Consider the following 20,113-nt stretch of genomic DNA (forward strand, 5'->3'; position numbering starts at 1 on the left):
AGAGTGCCAAAGAGAACCACTGGAATTAGGGAAATGGTGCCTCAACTTTGTGTCCTTGCAATGCCAGCATGCACTGACCCAGCACCTGAGAGTCACATACAGATAGATTGGTTAGAGTCTCAGCCCCAGCCCTGCATGGCTCTTGGACCAGAGTGACTTGCCGTTGTGCTTCAGTCTGTAGAACATAAGCATTGTTCATTTGTATTCCCCACTTCCCAACTCACTGCTTGAGCACTTTCAGCCCTACTGTTTATTACTCACCTTCTGTAGTCTGAGGGTCACCACCTCTGCTCTGCTTTTCCTCTATTTTATCCTCTGATTTACTCTAGAGGAATAGAGAGCCACTTTAGTTACACTCACATGCGTCTCAGCAAATCAGTCAGTCCTTCCAATGATACTCACCTGCTCTCCTGTTCCTGGTTGAAGTTCTTTCCTGTTGTGAAAGTCCTGTTGTCTCTGTTCTGCCTCTGGATCTGCAGTTCCACTGCAGTTTGATTTTTTGTGTAAAAATTTTCCAGATTTGACCTCTGCATTAATTGAAAAATCGCTCAATGGAAGAACCCAGAGTGACTTGCCTTTACACTTGTCTGTAGCACTTAATCATTTCCCATTTGTATTCCCCACTTTCTTCACTTAGTTATTGAGCACTTTCAGTGCTGCTTTTGTTACTCACCTTCTGCAGTCTGAGGGCCACTGTTTATGTTCTTCATCTCCTTTCTTCTGACCTCTGATTTGCTCTAGAGGAATAGAGAGTCACTTTAGTTACACTCACATGAGTCTCAGCAAATCAGTCAGTCCTTCCAATGATACTCACCTGCCCTCCTGTTCCTGGTTGAAGTTCTTTCCTGTTGTGAAAGTCCTGTTGTCTCTGTTCTGCCTCTGGATCTGCAGTTCCACTGCAGTTTGATTTTTTGTGTAAAAATTTTCCAGATTTGACCTCTGCATTAATTGAAAAATCGCTCAATGGAAGAACCCAGAGTGACTTGCCTTTACACTTGTCTGTAGCACTTAATCATTTCCCATTTGTATTCCCCACTTTCTTCACTTAGTTATTGAGCACTTTCAGTGCTGCTTTTGTTACTCACCTTCTGCAGTCTGAGAGCCACTGTTTATGTTCTTCATCTCCTTTCTTCTGACCTCTGATTTGCTCTAGAGGAATAGAGAGTCACTTTAGTTACGCTCACATGAGTCTCAGCAAATCAGTCAGTCCTTCCAATGATACTCACCTGCTCTCCTGTTCCTGGTTGAAGTTCTTTCCTGTTGTGAAAGTCCTGTTGTCTCTGTTCTGCCTCTGGATCTGCAGTTCCAGCAAAAACAACAAGACTGCGGTTTATCCCTCTTCTAAAGGTATTAAAGTTATGTTTTGAGACTGACTGTTCAGACATTTGCCTAAACTGTTCCACCTTTTCTCCAAACGTCTTTTTAAAATGAGAAAATCAGTTTACTCAGAAACTTTCTGTATTTGTGGTTAATTTAAAGTCCCTAAGAAGGGAGCTCTACATATGTGTTGCTTTAAGCATTATGGCTGCCCAATCCATTTCTGGAATAAAGTTGCTGAGAAGGAAATCAAAGAAGTACTTGGCAGTTAATGGGAACTTTAAGTAATTGAAACACATAAGGGGTCATTTATTTCACTTTTACTATTATTTGCAGGGCAGGGGAAATTACAGAAAAGGTGTAATATTGGGTGAAACACAGTACTGCACCCAAGCTGAAGTTTGAAGTCAGCATCTGTCCTCAAATAACATGGACTGTCCCTGTTCTAAAACAATGGTTATGGGGAACATTGTCCTTTTTTGCAGAGTGCCAAAGAGAACCACTGGAATTAGGGAAATGGTGCCTTAACATTGTGACCTTGCACTGCCAGCATGCACTGACCCAGCACCTGAGAGTCACAAACAGATTGGTTAGAGTCTCTGCCCTAGGCCTGCATGGCTCTTGGGTGCAGATCTCCCTCAGCCTTGAACCTCAATGTATGATCAGCAGCTCACATCAGATGGGAGAACAGAGCATGGCCATGACAGGATGGATGAGTAGAACTTACCATGAGCAACGATAATTATTTGTTCTGCCTCTGTCCTGCTTCCTTCAGCTGGTTTAGCTCTGCAACTGCCACCCATGTTTGGCCCTGTGTAAGAGAAGGGGAATGCCAGTGGGATCAAATAGACAGAGAAAGAGGAACACTAAATATTGATGCTAAAATAGTTATGGGGTTAGGTAACATATAACACCAAGTTTGTTCAGGTGTAGTAACCCATAGCAACAACACCTGTTTAAAAGCAAACATCCTTATTTGGTTGCTGTGGGGCACTGAACCTGGGAAAATGTAGTGCCTTTCATTGCATACAGGGGTAATAGCCTGTCATTAATACAAGACAGTATTTGCACAGCAACAATTAAGAAATTAGTATTTAAAGGTGCCAATAAAGACAATTGTATTCGAAATTTTAGGCACAAGATAACATTTTACATAATAATGTGTTCAAATGTCTGTGTTATGAAGTTTCAAATTCTACCTGCTGACTCTAGTCACTGCCTATTCACTATTAAGCCTGCATGGAAGTTAACCAATCACAATCATGTCTGTCTGCTTCACATGGAACTACATTAGATTCTCTATTCCTTGCCTCGCCCATATAATTCTATTAACGGATGTTTAGATTATAAAAATCTAACAAATTTGACCTCAAAAATTGCCTCATGAAAGAAACCAAAGTGACTTGCCTTTATGCTTCAGTCTGTAGAACGTAATCATTGTCCACTTGTATTCCCCACTTTCCCCACTCACTTGCTTGAGCACTTTCAGTCCTGCTGTTTGTTACTCACCTTCTTTGGTCTGAGGGCCACCACCTCTGCTCTGCTTTTCCTCTATTTCATCCTCTGATTTGCTCTAGAGGAATAGAGAGTCACTTTAGTTACACTCACATGAGTCTCAGCAAATCAGTCAGTCCTTCCAGTGTTACTCACTCGCTCTCTTGTTCCTGGTTGAAGTTCTTTCCTTCTGATGTGACTTTCCTGTTGTCTCTGTGTGGGGGTCTGATCATCAGTTCCTGCAGAAACAACTCAGCAATTTACCTTCTTCTTTTTCCATGCATAAAGTTGATGAATAAAGGAATATCAGAATTTTGTCCAACCATGCACTGGGCTAAATGAATCTGACCTAATTGCTTGGCCCCAGGTTCAAAATGGGGGCCTACAGAGATCTTTTGGTAGAGAAATGTATCAACAAACTGAAATGGTCTGGGTGGTCAGCAGAATGTTTTAACCTGCCCAATAGATATCTAGTCATCAGGAAAGCATCATACATGGGTCAACCGTCAACAAGTTACCAGAATTATCAGAATATATCATCTCATGTCTGAGCAACATTAGTTATGTTAATTATTTATTGGTGGTATTTATATAGGGCCAAACATCAGTCCCTCCCCTAGCAGAGCTTGTGATCCCAATTAAACTGCCTGCATATTATTATTATTAGGTGGGAAGAAACCAATACAGCCACAAGAAGAACACACCGACTTCTTACAGATATTGCCCAAGCTTCAACTGATCTCAGGACCCCAGCACTGCAAGGTAGATGGGCTACTCACTGATTCTCTAACAATAAACCAGTATTCCCTCCCTCATTTGTCCAAAAATGTTCCTCGTGTACAGTACTTTGAAGCTTAAAAGACAGAGTAACATTCATCGGAAGTTTTTTGTTATAATTAGATTCTACTAAACTTACTCAAGGGCAATGCTTCTGTATCTGAAGAATTCTGGCTGGTTGATGATGAAAGGGAATGTCTTTTGACTGTAAAAGGTAAAAGCAGAATTTTAAATTGTGCCGCACAAAGGGGTATTTTTATTAAAAGGCGAGAGTTAAAAAATTGAGTATTTTTCACCAAAAAGGAAATTTTGCCACAACATCGTCAATTTACTTAAAAGAGAACGTACAACAAGTTTTGGCAAATTAACTTCACATTGGCACACATTAACATCTTTTCACCAGGGAAATTATATCAGTGCTAAGCTTAGAAAATTTGCCAATTTCTCAAAAGACATTTTATTACCAAGAGTTTTACCAGACTCAGTCTGGCTAACCACCATTATAAAATGGTATTTTTGTATCTTACTATGTATGCCATCTTCTCCCTTCTTATATTCCGCATCATTTCTGTGTTAGGTAAGTCCTCTAGCAAATGTTTCCCACTAAAACTAAATGTGGAAAATGCATTGGGGAATTTATGTCAAGAATTTACACCTGTAAAATTTTGGCACAAGCACAGTTTTAAGTAAACGTGTATTGTCATCATAGAAAAAAATTGACATGTTGATGGCAATATTGGTGGAGTTGGATAAAGAACAAACACCCTTTAGTAAATGTAATTATTTAGAATGCAAAGTTTGTATAAAACTGGTTAGATTGCTAAACTGTCACGATCCATCACAAAGAGTTCTCTTTTCCACGACAGGGCACATACAGTAATATTATGTAAAGTTAATTCATAATGAAAGGGAGGCAATGTCATAGTCTACTGCATGATACAGATCTGAATCATTAATACCTTCCCAGTGTCTGTTGAGAATTGATACTATAACCTGTGAGAAGATATAATAACCAGGAGGAAAAGTTCTCTGTATATTAACTTACTGCTATTCTCTATGGTTTGTTTGATTTCTGTAATTTTATCCTGCATGGACTTAGATTTGTTTATTCCAGACTTCTTTTCTCTTTCACTGAAGAAGAAGGCTTCCTGGGAATACTGTCCAATGCTTGGCTGATTTTGGTGGATTGTACCCTTTGTCTTCTCTAGATTGCTTTCCAGCAAATCGTCAATGACCACAATGATCTTCTCCTGGCCTACAAAGCAATACAAATACAGATAAAAAAGTTGTATAATATTGCAATGAACAGCAGAGATGCCAACCTGTAACCTATGTTCTCTGGTTACATTGTGGCTCCGCCTGGCCCTGGCTCCATCTCTGTTTTGTCTACCCCCACTCCACCCCCTGCTCGTGCTCCCTGTACCACAGCTTCTGAGGATTTTGGGCACATTTTCTATGCCTTTCAATGAAGGAAGGAAGGATTCAGGTGCAAATTACTGACAGGGGGCAATTTATAATAGTCTGAATCAAATAATTCGAGTTTTTTTGACTATAAATTAAACAAAAAATTTTTGGGATTTATTAAAGCCCAATGCTGCAACAAGTCTGAATCCAAAAATCCGGCATCTCCAACCTACCGAGATTTTATATAAGTCAATGGGAGAGGTCCCTATCCTATTTGGAAGTTTCTGTGGTCTGCGCTGGAATTAGCCCGAAAATCTGCAAAAATCCAAATTTTTTTTTGGGAAAAAACTTACGAATCTGATTTTTGCTACATTTTTTCGTGTTTGTCCTGATCCAATTAAATTGCGATTTTTTTTAAAATTAATAAATAAGGTCCAATCGTGGATTCTAGTCCAATCAGAAAAATGCAGACTTTGATAAATAAGGCCAACAGTGTGTGACAGGGCTTTTAGAGTGGGTGACTGTTTAAAAACAGGTTACATTACTACTGCACAACACTAATGTTCATATATTTCATTTTACCAATTAAGCGTTAAAAACAAGTAAAACTCTTATACAAAAGTTTACTATCTAAAAGCTGTCATGGTCATTTAGAAGTAAATTGGAGCTATCCTTATCCAACTGTACCATTCTGTACAACTCTTTAGTTTAAAGATTATAGGTTTTTTTCGTTGCCTTATTCAGATCGTTCTGTGTTATTTTGTTCAAGCGTTTTATATTCTGATCTTTTAATAAATTATATGGCATACGTGGTTTTAGAGAAAATTAGTTTTTCCATGGTTTCAAAAATCTCTAAACCCACTATAATAAGAATGTTGATAAACGGGACTTCCTGAGTCAAATGTATTCAAATTTAAGAAAATCTTGGCATTAAATCAAGAATAGAATTTCAAACTTGAATTTCAAGATGAATCCGTAGAAGAAAATCTATAATATTCTAACAGCTAAAACCTGTTGAGCTTCTATAGAAACTGAGAGGTGTATTTTCAACATTTCTTTGAGTTTTATTGGTTCATTGAAAATTAGTAGAATGATGTGATATTTATAGCAATCAAATTTTTCCCCCCACAACTTTACCCTAGTTTTTACCCTAGTCGATCGAGAAAAAAAACATGCCACTGTGAAAAACTCTTAACCAAGTTTTGAAAAATTTTACTAAATTTATCCCTACAATTACTGCTCAGGTTCTACAATATTTTTTAGAGGCACACACCCAACATTTCAATGACCCCAGAGCTGCACACAATATTAAACAAAGGGCTGGGCATGACAGGTCACATATTAAAGTAATAAGACAAATGCAACATATTCAGTACTATATTCTGGATATATGGGAGGCTTTGATGGTGGAAACAATGAACAGACACTTACCAAAGCTATTAAATAAATCTTTCAGCTCTTTGTCGTATATGGAATCTGGAACATCGGTGATATTTATCCTCCCAAATTTGAGGGTATGATAGAGAATGGCAAACGTGCAGTTATTTATGGTGGATAAAAACTGTGAATAATTATTGGATATTTCCACCGAATGGACCTCCTTGACTAGGCTTCCAAAGTCTTCACTTTGCAGTAGATCCATGAGCCAAGTGTAAGTACTCTTTGCAGCTCTGGAGAAGATACTGACTGAATGCTTTTGAGAACATGGAATGCTCTGCTTTGAATTTTTCCTGTTGGATGGTTCAGCCACACTGCCTGTTACCTGAAATATGAAGTTACCAGATCATTTGAGAAATCAGGGATGCTTTCTTGCAACCTAACATTTTTTTCTTTGCCTGCAACCAACATACTGATGCTTTGAGTCACTGACTAATTTCCCGTCCTCTAATTGGCTGATGAGTCATGAGCATGAGTCCTCAATTTGCAATACAATACAGAGACACAGTAAGGCTGGGTTTCTTGCAGCAGGAAAAAGTGTGAGCTTGAAAAATAACACTAATAAAGAAAACCAAAATGAAATAGAATTTCAGTCTATTTGTGGAAAAGAATTATACACATTCACTACAACTTGGGCTTATGTACATTATGATGGGTTTTTACACAATTACTACAGCCCTTGGGGCTGGGTTTGCAAAAAAAGTCTCTAGTATCTCATATGATCTGGAAATTAATTGTATTAGAACACGGTTTATTTGCTCTGGTCATATATAAGTGTGGTTATATTGCAAAACACATTTCTGAGATCAGAATCAGGTCAATGTCTCTGCATATTTAGTAAACTTAAATTAACTATACTTTAGTCTAAAGGCTAAGAAAATCTTGTAAATCTGAAAAGGGTGAGTCACAATTATTATTAACATGTATTTATATAGCGCCAACATATTGCGTAGCACTGTTAAGTAAATGTGATTATATAACTAAATAACATGAATTCTATACATAGAACATATGGAGTTACATACATCACAATCAATACCGGTACACAATAAGGGGCAAATTTATTAAAGGTCAAGTTATAGAGTTTTTTTTACCTTGAATGAACTTGAATGACCTCAAAACTCGAATAGTAACTTATTGAAGAAAAAACTCGAATGTCTAAAACTTGAAAGAATATTACAGACCCTAAAACCTGAATTTGAATTAAATTAGACTAAACACGAATCAGGAACTCAAATGTCAGGAAGGCGATTAACATCTTCAAATGGGTCACTGGATCTCTGCCATTGACTTCTACATGAACTTGTCAGGTGTTAGGTGGTGTAATATCGAATTTGAGTTGTTCCCAGGGTTAAGGTATGCTGAATCTCAAATTCAAGTTTGAAATATTCCCAACTCAAATTTGTGAATTTTCACCAAAAATCCAACTCGAAAATTTGAATTCAAATTTACAATTTGAACCTTAATAAATCTGTCCCTAAGTGTGACTTGACTAAGGAGCTCATATATTCAGATATACTGTAAGATTGATGATAAATCTGGTGTGAGCAGTGTCGGACTGGCCCACAGGGATACAAGGAAAACTCCCGGTGGGCCCAAGTGTCAGTGGGCCCTTCTGCTCAGCCAACTATTTGCCTTGTATGCCTATACAACAGCAATTGCCCCATTTCTATATAAGAATAAAGAGAAGAAATTGAAGAGTAGACTGATGATAATATTTGAGGAGAAGTGATTAAAAGAATAAAGAAAGTGAATGACAAAGAAGGAAAAATAGTTTGGAGAGTGGGCCTGTGGCCATAGGTTTTCTGGTGGGCCCCAGGCATCCCAATCCGACACTGGGGGGCCCATTTACTTAGTTTGAGTGAAGGAATAGAGGAAAAATTGTTCGAATTTCGAATGGGTTGAATATGGCTACTTCGACCATCGAATGGGCTACTTCGACTATGACCTTCGACTTCGAATCGAACGATTTGTACTAAAAATCGTTCGACTATTCGATAGTCAAAGTACTGTCTCTTTAAAAATTTCTTCGACCCCCTAGTTCGCCACCTAAAACCTACCGAGGCCAATGTTAGCCTATGGGGAAGGTCCCCATAGGCTTCCTAACAATTTCCTGATCGAAGGAATATCCTTCGATCGATGGATTAAAATCCTTCGAATCGTTCAATTCGAAGGGTTTAATCGTTCGACCGAACGATTATTCCTTCGATCGTAGGAATAGAGCAAAATCCTTTGACTTCGATATTCGAAGTCGAAGGATATTACTTCGACGGTCGAATATCGAGGGTTAATTAACCCTCAATATTCGACTCTAGGTAAATGTGCCCCTGGGTGTGAGTAATAATGATAAAAGAAAGAGAGAGTATTTTTAGAACACTTATTGAGTGGAAGTAGCAGTAATAGTCTGTGTTTGTGTTACACAAGGGAGTCCGGGAGTGTTCAAGATGATAACACAACTGTAGTTTATTATTAATAAGGAATAGATTTTGGACATTTCCTACAAATGTCAGTATCACAATAACAATATGAGACCCTTATGATTGAAAATTCTGAGTATCAGTACAGTGAAAAAACAGCAGTTATCTTGATCTGGGCCAACTACCAAACCACAAGGGTCACTTACCGGCTGTGTACGGTTGGAAGGTAAGTTGGAAGGTACTTTTGCTTTGTCTTCTGATATTTCTTCTGATACTTTCTCCACTGATTTTATTTCACAAGATCAAAAGAAGCAATGAGAGAGAAATGTGATTAGAATTATATTTAGCGGGAGGATGGTATTTCTTATTAGCAGATGTAATAATAATAATTTTACTGTATGTAACATTCACTCTCCATTGAGAAACATCACTTGGGTGCAAAGCCGTGTGGCTTATTTGCAAAGTCAGAAACACGGTAATATTTGCAAATGTTGGCAATTAAAAGGGAAACAGTTCACTGTGTTATGGTCAATTCTAAGCAAATTTTCAATTGGTCTTCATTATTTATTTTTATATAATTTTTTTAAATATTTGCCTTTTTCTTTGTCTCTTTCCAGCTTTCAGATGGGGGTCAGTGACCCCATCTAAAAAACAAATGCTCTGTAAGGCTACAAATGTATTGTTATTACTCATCATTCTTTTCAGGCCTCTCCTATTCTTATTCCAGTCTCTTATTTAAATCAATGCATGGTTGCTAGGGGAATTTGGATCCTAGCCATCAGATTGCTGAAATTGCAAACAGGAGAGCTGCTGAATAAAATGCTAAAATACTCAAAAACCAGAAAAAAATATTTTGCAAATTGTCTAAAAACATCAATGTTTTTGTCATACAAAAAGTTAACATAAAGGTGAACAACCCCTTTAACTTTTAGTAGAGAATGATATTCTGAGACTATTTGTAATTGGTTTTAATTTTTTATTATTTGTGTGTGTGGTTTTTTTTTTTTTTATATATATATATATATATATTTAGCTTTTTGTGCAGCAGTTTTCTAGTTTGGAATTTTTGCAGCTATCTGATTGCTAGGGTCCAATTTAACTTAATAACTAGTCAATGGATTGAATAAGAGACTGGAATATGAATAGGAGAGGACTAATGATGGGCAGATCTGACCTATTTTGCCAAAAATGTGTGAAACGACGAACATTTGCCAAAATGCATTGAAGTCTATGGACAATTAATTTTTTAGTTGCAAAAAAAAGTCAGAAGAGGAATGCAAAATACAAAAACTATACAAAATAAAAAATTGAGATCAGGGCTGGATTACCCGCTAGGCGCCCAAGACCTGCCTAGGGCCCACGTAGCTCTAGGGGCCCGGGCCTGGATAACAGCTATGAAATGTTCCGGGTTCCAGGCCCTCCTAATAGCACATCGATGTTGTGGCGTAGTGACGCCCATGGCGTGAGAACGTCGTGCATGTTGCGTGCTGACGTCACGCGCTCATGACACCATTGCATCACTGGGGAGGATTGCCAAAGGTAATAAAAGGCTGGGTGTGCGCAAGGAGCACTACAGTTGGCACCTAAAGTTCATCGTGTTAGGAGTTCCTCTCTGTCTCTAAATCTGTGTTTGCCTTGCAGCCTATTTATTGTTCTAGTCAGTCTGTGCAGCCACTGTGGCAGTGCCTGCTGCAGGCTGAATTTTTTAATTGTTTTAGTATATTTTTGAAGAGTGGGACTGTCTGACTGGCTTGTGAGGGGGAGCTTGTGTGGGAGTCGGACTGTTTAACTGTTGCAGGGAGGGGGCGGACAGAACTGAGAAAAAAAAGTTTCAAAAAACTACAAAAAAAAACCAACAAAAAAATTATTTGGGGGCAAAGTAATTTGTAAAGGGTCTCTGGGAGTGGGACTGTGACTGGCTTGTGAGGGGGAGGAGGGGGTAGTCAGGACAGGCTGTGCTGTAACCATTTGAAAGTGATCTGGGGGTAAAATTGAAAAGGGTCTGTAGGGCTGCTGGGCTTGTATGTGGGACTGTTGAACTGTTGCAGGGAGGGGGGCAGACACAACTGAGAAAACAAACTACAAAAAAAAACCTACAATAACATTATTTGGGGCAAAATAATTTGTAAAGGGTCTCTGGGAGTGGGACTGTGCAGAACTGTAATAACTGAAAAAAAACACAGAAATATGTTGAAACTTTCATAACCTGCCAAATTTTGTAAAATGAACATGGTAATTAGGGGGTGTGGCCACCAAAATGGGCGTGGTCAAAAAATGTTGCCACACGGCAACTTTTTTTTATCCCTTTCTATTTCCAAAATGTTGGGAGGTATGCACTAGCATAGCAGTGCTTCTTCTACAACTGTAACTATAGGTCAGTGATCCCCAATCAGTAGCTCGTGAGCAACATGTTGCTCCCCAACTCCTTGGATGTTGCTCTCAGTGGCCTCAAATCAGGTGATTATTTTTAAATTCCTGGCTTGGAGGCAAGTTTTAGTTGCATAAAAACCAGAGGTACTGCCAAACAGAGTCTCCTGTAGGCTGCCAGTCCACATAGGGGCCATCAATAGCCAATCACAGCCCTTATTTGGCACCACCCAGGAACATGTTTCCTGCTTGTGTTGCTCCCCAACTCTTTTTACATCTGAATGTTGCTCACAGATGAAAAAGGTTGGGGACCCCTGCTATAGGTGGTTCGAGGTGGGGGGGGGTCCACAAGCACTACCTTTCCTAGGGCCCTGTTTAGTCTTAATGCGGCTCTGATTGAGATGAACTGAAAGGCTGCTAGGAATAGGCCAATCTATAACATAATAAAAGTTAACCTGTAGCTGAACTTCCCCTTTAAACCCCTGTGCTGGATTTTTTGTTTTGAGGTGCAAGTGGCCAGAGGATTGACAACGGAGACAGAGAGGCATCGATATATTAAATATATTTTGTATTTAGGAAGGTCAACGACTCGGCGTCCTGAGCTGCTACTCGGAAGTATGAAAGGGGAGAAAGGGTCAAAACATACTTTTTAGAAAATAATTACAATGTAAGAAAACTAAAAATAAATCTGTCTTATGTCTGCCATAACAGACAGCAAATAATATCTCCCCAAAGAGGTAATTTGAACTCTGTAGCGGCAGCATTTAGTTTGATTTAGTTCTGCAGTTGTGGGTAACATGAAGGGACCAACCAACCAAGTGAATTTGGTCACATTGTTAAGGCCCAATTTATTTACCATGCTCAATAAATAGGGTTGAGCATATTATTGAAAACAATTAGTTACCTTGGATTAAAGGCGTAGTAAAGATTATTGTAGCACGCTGGGAAACAGTGGCCAAACAGAGGTACAACCATAACTTTTGAAAAATAGTCCCAAAGCATGCTTGTAGATAAAAAATATAAGTTTATTCCATAATATAAAAAGTCAAACATTCCCCCTATGACGCCTAACGCGTTTCATGCTTACCTAGCACTTAGTCATAGGCAATCTCTGAGATAGTGCTAGGTAAGCATGAAATGCGTAATTCCGTCATAGGCGGAATGTTTGACTTTTTATAATATGGAATAAACTTATATTTTTTATCTACAAGCATGCTTTGGTACTACTTTTTAAAAGTTATGAGTATATTATTGGCCACAGTTAAATTATCTGCAAGGAGATTAAAATATGTTACCCCCTTTCAGAAACTCAAATATTTGATCGATGTTGCTAAAATACGCAGTCTCCTTGTCATTCTTTGGAATCAGGAGAAGCTGAGAGGAACAGAGTGCAATTTGGGGCTGGGAACACAGAATGATCTTCTTTTCATCTTCATCAGTAAACTCCAGATCATCCAGTACAACCAGAACTCGGCTGGGGCCTGTGGAACATATAATATAAAAAAAGAAATAATGGCTGTATTACTAAACATGTCATTGAAAATGAGATTTAAAAGCCGGTGGCAGATAACTGGAATTCAATTTAAAGGAGAAGAAAAGGCTTGGTGCACTTGGGGGTGCCAAATGTTAGGCACCCCCAAGTGAATGTATTGACCTCCCTGAAACCCGGGGCTGGTGCTCCTATCAGCAGAAAACTGCACCAGCCTGGGGTTATACCAGTGAGCACCATGGAACACTTCTCTTCCGGCTTCTTCTTTCTTCTCATGGTTGTGCATGTGCATTAGAGTGAAAAGCCGAATGAACAAAAAAGTCGCTTACTTCGTGCTACTGCGCATGCGTCTGCCCCGGGAAATTTGAAGAAAGAAGAAGCCGGAAAAGGATCGCTCCGTGGTGCTCACTGGTATAACCTGGTGCGGTTTTCTGCTGATAGGAGCACTGGCCCAGGGTTTCAGGTAAGTAACTACAATCACTTTGTGGTGCCTAACATTTGGCTCCCCCAAGTGCTGCAAGCCTTCACTTCTCCTTTAATGAAGAATACAAAAGGGCTCAGTTATAATGACCTCGATTAGGCTGTTCTCTGCACCTCATTTTGGATAAAAAATCCAGAGCAAGATGTAGACCAAAGCTTCAGTCGGTGCAAACCAGCCTTGGACAGGTAGTAAAGACAGAGTCTCTGCTGCTCTCTACCTACATTCCACCTATGTGTCTCCCATCACTCCACCACCCTTATGGAAACAGCACTGCTGAACAGAAGCATCATTATATTCTTTAAACAAGGCAATGTGCAAAGTGCATAAAAAGTGTACATTGCACATTGCATTGCACACTTTTTAAATGATCCCTACAGATTGCAATGTCAATGCAAAACTGAATTTCCTCAGTAATGTGTAGTGCAGGGATACCCAACTAGTGGCTCAAAATGTTGCTCTCCAACCCCTTGCAGTGGCAGGTGATTATTTTTGAATTCCAGGCTTGAAGGCAAGTTTCGGTTGTATAAAAACCAGATGTACTGCCAAACAGAACCTCCTGTAGGCTGCCAGCCCACATAGGGGCTACTGAATAGCCAATCGCTGTCCTTATTTGGCACCCCCAGGGATTTTTTTTCAGGCTTATGTTGCTCCCCAACTTTTTTACATTAACTAGTATCAGGGTAGGACTTGGCTGGCAGGCACACCGAGAAAAACATATTGTCCCCCGCTCTCAAGGGCCCTGCTGACCCAGACCTGGGGCATGAGGCCCATGACTGGGGTGAGGGGCCCTAATGTTGGCCTGGACACCCCAGTTTGATGCTGAGTAGTATTGCCTACTACTTGGCCCAGCTCTGAATATGTTTTTGAATGTTTACGAAAAACAGATGTGTTAAAGGGATTCTATCATTATTTGTATGATGTAGTTTTTATTTCTAAATGACACTGTTTACACTGCAAATATTTCACTCTATAATATAAAATTTAATTCCTGAACCAGCAAGTGTATTTTTTTAGTTGTAATATTGGTGTGTAGGTGCATCTCAAGTCATGTGCTTTCAGAAAGAGCCAGCACTTTAGGATGGAACTGCTTTCTGGCAGGCTGTTGTTTCTACTACTCAATGTAACTGAATGTGTCTCAGTGGGACCTGGATTTTACTATTGAGTGTTGTTCTTAGATCTACCAGGCAGCTGTTATCTTGTGTTAAGGAGCTATTATCTGGTTACCTTCCCATTGTTCTGTTGTTTGGCTGCTGGGGGGGGGAGGGAGGGGGTGATATCACTCCAACTTGCAGTACAGAAGTAAAGAGTGACTGAGGTTTATCAGAGCACAATTCACATGACTGGGGGAAGCTGGGAAACTGACAATATGTCTAGCCCCATGTCAGATTTCAAAATTAAATATAAAAAAAATCTGTTTTGAAAAACAGATTTCAATGATTTTCTGCTGAAAAAAAACATGTTTCCTCATGTTTCCCCTTTAACATCGTGGATCAATTAATCTCTTTAAATCATATTTTGACAAGCAGAGAATTTAACAAACAAAGGTTACACAATAAAATGAGTGGATTAGAGGACCAAGATCACATGGTCTTAAAATCTTCATTCCAAAGGGATAAAGTAATAACAGATGCAAAGGGGCAAGTGCTGAGGCAGGTCTTGTAACCCATAGCAACTCATTAGATATTTGCTTTATGACAAAAGACCAGTCAATTCTACTTGTGAGTTGACAGATATAACAGCTCTTTCATGATTGTGGGTAATACCTGCTCTATAAATTACAACTGATAAACCGGTAATAAGAAAACAAAGTTATACAATGTTAAGTACAATAACAGAGGTTTTGGGCAATAAGTGTAAAATGGCTCTTACCAAGATTTTTGCTTAAGTAGAGGAGTTGTTCATTATAGAGGGAGCCTTGTGTATCAGTGATGTTAAGCCGCCCATGTTTAGTGCTGTGATGTAAGATCACTAATGAACATTTGTCCACCTCCTCCTTCCACACGTCATCCTTTCTGACTGGAATATATCTCACATTGGAGACATTAGGGATGAGCAGGTCCATTAGACATTTTAGCTCAGTTTTAGTGCACTGGGATGTGATTCCCACAATCTGTTGTTGACTATAAGGAAGAAATCATTAGAAAAGGCTGAATATCTACCACTGCTACGCCATCAAGAGGATCACCTCCCCTGGATTACAAAAAATGCCATTCTAAACAACTTTTCCTTATACATTTATTTAACATTTCCAGTGGAATTAATGTTACTTGTATGTGCCATTTTTATTGACCGATACGATATCTTTGCGGCGTAGTAGGCAGCGGTGAAGTAAACCAGACTTATTGACCAGACATTTTCTCTAACGCGTTTTGTGTGATCCCACGGGTACTCATATGAGTATGTGTAGGATCACACGAAACGCGTTAGGGAAAATATCTGGTCAATAAATCTGTTTTGATCTGTCGAGTGCACGTGGCAAGGATATCGTATCGGTTGTGAAAGCCTCCCAAAGCTGCGCGTTCGGCCCGGGCCAGAGACCAGAAGCGGTGGGTGACCTGTACACTATGAATGCACATTGAATATCTTGAATTAAGGGATAGGTTTGGGGCTTTTGCACCAGTAAAAGGTTGAGCGCTCCAGGAATTAAGCCTGCATAATATTAATAATAATAATACTAAGAGGTTGTAGGATTTGAGCGCACGTGTGAAGTGGATTTTCAAATTTTATTGATGTCATTCTCTGCTTGTTTACATTCTCTGCTCTGCGGGTTCTGACTCCTGAAACAATAGTACTCATTAACGCCTGCAAGTTCAGTGCGCGACTTGCCCTTCGCCCTGCAGTAAGTTGAGTGTAGCATCACTTTCATTAAAGGGTTGTTCACCTTTAAATTAACCTTTAGTATGGTTATATTCTGAGATAATTTGCAATTGGTTTTTCTTTTTTTTATTATTTATGGTTTTTCATAGGGATGCACCAAATCCACTATTTGGGTTTCAGCCGAATCCCCGTATCTTTGGTGAAAGATTCGGCCGAATACCGAACCGAATCCTAATTGCATAAGCAAAATAGGCGCAGGAAAGGAAAAAGTGGAAAACAAATCTTCTATTGTGACGAAAAGTCACGTGATTCCCCTACCCGCCCCTAATTTACATATGCAAATTAGGATTCGGATCGGCCAGGCAGAAGGATTCGGCCGAATCTGAATCCTGCTGAAAAAGGCCGAATCCCAAACCGAATCCTGGATTCGGTGCATCCCTAGTTTTTGATTTATTTAGCTTTTTATTCAGCAACTGTACAGTTTGAAATTTTTAGCCATTTGGTTGCTAGGGTCCAAATTCCCCTAGCAACCATGCACTGATTTGAATAAGATACTGGAATATGAATAGGAGAGGCCTGGATAGAAAGATGAGCAATAAAAAGTAGCAATAACAATACATTTGTAGCCTTACAGAGCATTTGTTTTTAGATGGGGTCAGTGACCCCCATTTGAAAGCTGGAAAGAGTCAGAAGAAGAAGGCAAATAAAAATTTGTATTAAAATGTGCTTCTTGCACTTCCCTATAGTTGCTTTTGGCACCGCTTAGTACTTCCTGCCTTCCATTCTAAACTGAGCACTGCCGCGTCTATTGATACAGAGGAACTCACTGGAGCTACTGCCACTTCCTGACCAGGCAGCAACTCCAGGGTTCCTCCAGCACTCTGCGTCAATCACCACCGCACAGTTGTGCCAAAAGTATATGACAGTTGTAGTAATGGGTGAATCTGTGGTGTTTCGCTTTGCCGAAAAATTCACAAATCTACCGAAATATTTGCAAAAAGACAAAAAAATTGCGAATTGCATTTAAGTCAATGGGCATCCGAAAAAGTTTGACGAGCGACAATTAAATGCACGACAATCTTTTTGTCCCGTCGATTTTTTTGTCAGCGAATTTTCGCCGCAGTTTTGCTAATTAATTTGCCGCAAATCCATGCCTGTCGAATTTATTCACCCATCAATAGTCAGTTGCATGCCAAACACCAAAGCTAACGCCACTGGAAATTACAACAGACAGACTTAGAAAATATTTGACTCCATTTCACCGGCTTTGCGATGAAATGCACACATAGTTGCGTTAATTTTGGTGAACCAGACGCAATTGTGTCAAGCAAAGTGCCCATTCACATCCAATATGATACCAGAATTGTGGGGGGGGGGGGAATGGTGCATTATAGAGAAAAAACATGGTGATTGCACTCCAAACTGCACTTTGCTCTCTGTGGATGTAAATAAGCCCTAAAGTTATAGAAGTCAGTGGACTAACCAACCTGCAGGGTAACTGACTTTTGCTAAAGCAGATTTTGGATACAGGACCCCTTTTAATTTGTAGAGTGTTTTGGCTGAGCCATTAACTATTAGCAGAGTGTTTAGCTCAAAATATTTCATCCTAAATTTGGGTGGGTTCACAACTAATTTACACATACAGACAGGGAAAGTTATATGATACAGGTATGGGACCCATTATCTGGAAACCTGTCATCCAGAAAGCTCTGAATTATGGAAAGGCCGTCTCCCATAGATTTTATCCAAATAATCCAAATTCTTAAAAATGATTTCCTCTTGCTCTGTAATAATAAAACAGCAGCTTGTACCGGTATGGGACCTGTTATCCAGAATGGTCAGGATCAATTTTTTTCTGGATACTGGATCTTTCTGTAATTTGGATCTTCATACCTTAAGTCTACTAGAAAATCATGTAAACATGAAATAAACCCAATAGGCTGGTGTTGCTTCCAATAAGGATTAATTATATCTTAGTTGGGATCAAGTTCAAGCTACTGTTTTATTATTACACAGAAAAAGGAAATCATTTTTAAAAATTTGGATTATTTGGATAAAATTGAGTCTATGGGAGCCATTCCGTAATTTGGAGCTTTCTGGATAATGGGTTTCTGTATAATGGATCCAATACCTGTACTTGATCCCAAATAAGATATAATTAATCCTTATTGTAAGCAAAACCATTGGGTTTATTTAATGTTTACATGATTTTCTAGTGTATGAAGATCCAAATTACATACAGATCTGTTATCCGGGAAACCCAAGGTCAGGTCCTGGACATTCTGGACAACAGGTCCCATACCTGTAATAATAATATACATAGGTGCTTAGGAATTTCACACACAGAGATCCTGGGCCCTTTAAGGACAGTTTCAGCTGTGGGGCCTGTAATAAAACAGAACTTAATCACAAGGCAGCTCAGTCCTGGGGCCTATAGTAATAACAGTAGTAACAGCAGTGAATCTTCTGGGCCTGTAATATTTACAGCACAATAATCTTACCTGGTGTTCCCACTCATTGTTTGTATCCAGGTTCCTCTGTATGTCTGTATTACACTTCCTCTCGTCTGTCCTTCCGTCTCATTGTGTCAGTATGAGGCTGAGCTGCCGGGAATCTTTTAATCAACTTTCACTTTCATTCTCTTTCATATTGGGTTGGGCTGCATGTACTTCCCCTGTGCTTGTGTAACAATCTCTTGCTTGGAATGTTCATTTGTCTCAATTCCAGCTTGTGCCCAGGGGTGTGTGTGTGTGTTGTCTTTATACAACGGGGTGTAACGTAAAAGTGCTAGTAGGTCTAGTGCCAGGAATAATAAGATACATCTGGTGCTATCCAAAAACTTGTCTCCCATTGGAACTCTTCGTTTATGCTCAATACAATAGGATGGAATTTAAAAAGTAAAGTGGTATGGGATCCGTTATCCAGAAATCCATTATCCAGACAGCTCTGACTTATGGAAAGGTTGTCTCCCATAGACTCCATTTTATCCAAATAATCCAAATGTTTTGTAGGGACTCATAAGGTTAATGTGCTCCTATGGCTTTAAATCCCTACACTTCCTGATCTCCCTAGTTGCTGGGCAGATGCCCATGTAGCTAGTTGTAATTTGCATAGTTGTGCTATTGGCCAGGAGGTGTTATGACCACTTCCTGTCACACTCTGGTATAGTGAGTGAGAAGGCTTTGGCTCCTGGTGTCTGACCTATCTGGAGTCTGGGTACAACAAGGCACCAGTAAAATCATGTGACCTAGAGGGACCTGAACCTCTAGAGAGATAAGTCGGGGAGCAGGGACCCCGTGAACGAGACTAGTTAGTGGCAGGATTACTATCTGTTATAGACTCTCTAGGAGAGTAAGACAGGCAGGTTAAGTAGCAAGAGCAGCTTGGCTCCAACTAGGAGGGATAACAAGGAGGTAGCTCTCCCCTCAGGCAAGACTGGACTGCAGTATAGGGACACAGACTAATAGGGAATTAGGGCTAGTAAGTTCCCTGATCCAACGTGTGGGATCCAGGTCATTGTTCTGAGATCATGAGGGTGTATCTATCCTGGTGTTACGCTATCACCTCAGGGAGTTCCAATGACAAATAAACTGTTCTATTTTTGTTGCAAGAACCTCCTGGTGCCCTTGTATTTTGTTTTTCATGCACAGCAGCCTATGGGAGTTGTAGTTGCACTACACCCTTACTTCACTACTTCCACATAGCAAAGGCCCATCCTGGTGTGTTAGAGTCCAATGAACCACATTCCCTATGCCTATAGCTGGACATTAACCCGTTTGTGCTTAAATAGCCCCAAAAACCCTGTTACAGTTTAAAAATAATTTCCTTTTTCTGTGTAATAACAAAACAGTAGCTTGTATTTGATCCCAACTAAGATATAATTAATCCTTATTGGAGGCAAAACCAGCCTATTTAATGTTTACATGATTTTCTAGTGGACTTAACGTATGAAGATCCAAAATTAAAGAAAGATCTGTTTTCCAGAAAACCCCAGGTCTCGAGTGTTCTTGATAAGAGGTCCCATACCTGTAATAGACCTGTACTGACTGGTTGCTATTGGCAACTGTACTAGTGTAATCTAGCAAATCATGTTGTTAAATGAGACCCTTTGTG

The 20,113-nt window shown here is 39.5% G+C and overlaps 1 protein-coding gene across 5 annotated transcripts in view; it reads right to left on the reverse strand.

The window, feature by feature from the left end:
- The window catches only part of LOC108701742 (putative leucine-rich repeat-containing protein DDB_G0290503), a 35,987-nt gene extending 17,342 nt beyond the window's left edge, over positions 1-18,645 (reverse strand). The window contains exons 1-16 of one of the 5 annotated variants that reach the window (XM_041575853.1): positions 18,502-18,645; positions 15,053-15,303; positions 12,509-12,694; positions 9,053-9,129; positions 6,424-6,754; positions 4,634-4,843; positions 3,728-3,793; positions 2,968-3,050; positions 2,827-2,890; positions 2,045-2,128; positions 1,227-1,297; positions 1,086-1,149; positions 815-939; positions 674-737; positions 403-527; positions 262-325 (exon numbers count right to left, since the gene is read on the reverse strand). In XM_041575853.1, the coding sequence (XP_041431787.1) occupies positions 262-325; positions 403-527; positions 674-737; positions 815-939; positions 1,086-1,149; positions 1,227-1,297; positions 2,045-2,128; positions 2,827-2,890; positions 2,968-3,050; positions 3,728-3,793; positions 4,634-4,843; positions 6,424-6,754; positions 9,053-9,129; positions 12,509-12,694; positions 15,053-15,303; positions 18,502-18,518 (1,882 nt within the window). In that variant the 5' untranslated portion in view covers positions 18,519-18,645. The remainder of the gene's footprint in view (positions 1-261; positions 326-402; positions 528-673; positions 738-814; positions 940-1,085; positions 1,150-1,226; positions 1,298-2,044; positions 2,129-2,826; positions 2,891-2,967; positions 3,051-3,727; positions 3,794-4,633; positions 4,844-6,423; positions 6,755-9,052; positions 9,130-12,508; positions 12,695-15,052; positions 15,304-18,501) is intronic. The other 4 variants (XM_041575852.1, XM_041575854.1, XM_041575855.1 and 1 more) reach the window with 4 other exon arrangements.
- Positions 18,646-20,113: the final 1,468 nt, after the last annotated feature.

The sequence above is a fragment of the Xenopus laevis genome, chromosome 9_10L, assembly GCF_017654675.1.
Source record: "Xenopus laevis strain J_2021 chromosome 9_10L, Xenopus_laevis_v10.1, whole genome shotgun sequence".
Lineage (NCBI taxonomy): Eukaryota > Metazoa > Chordata > Amphibia > Anura > Pipidae > Xenopus > Xenopus laevis.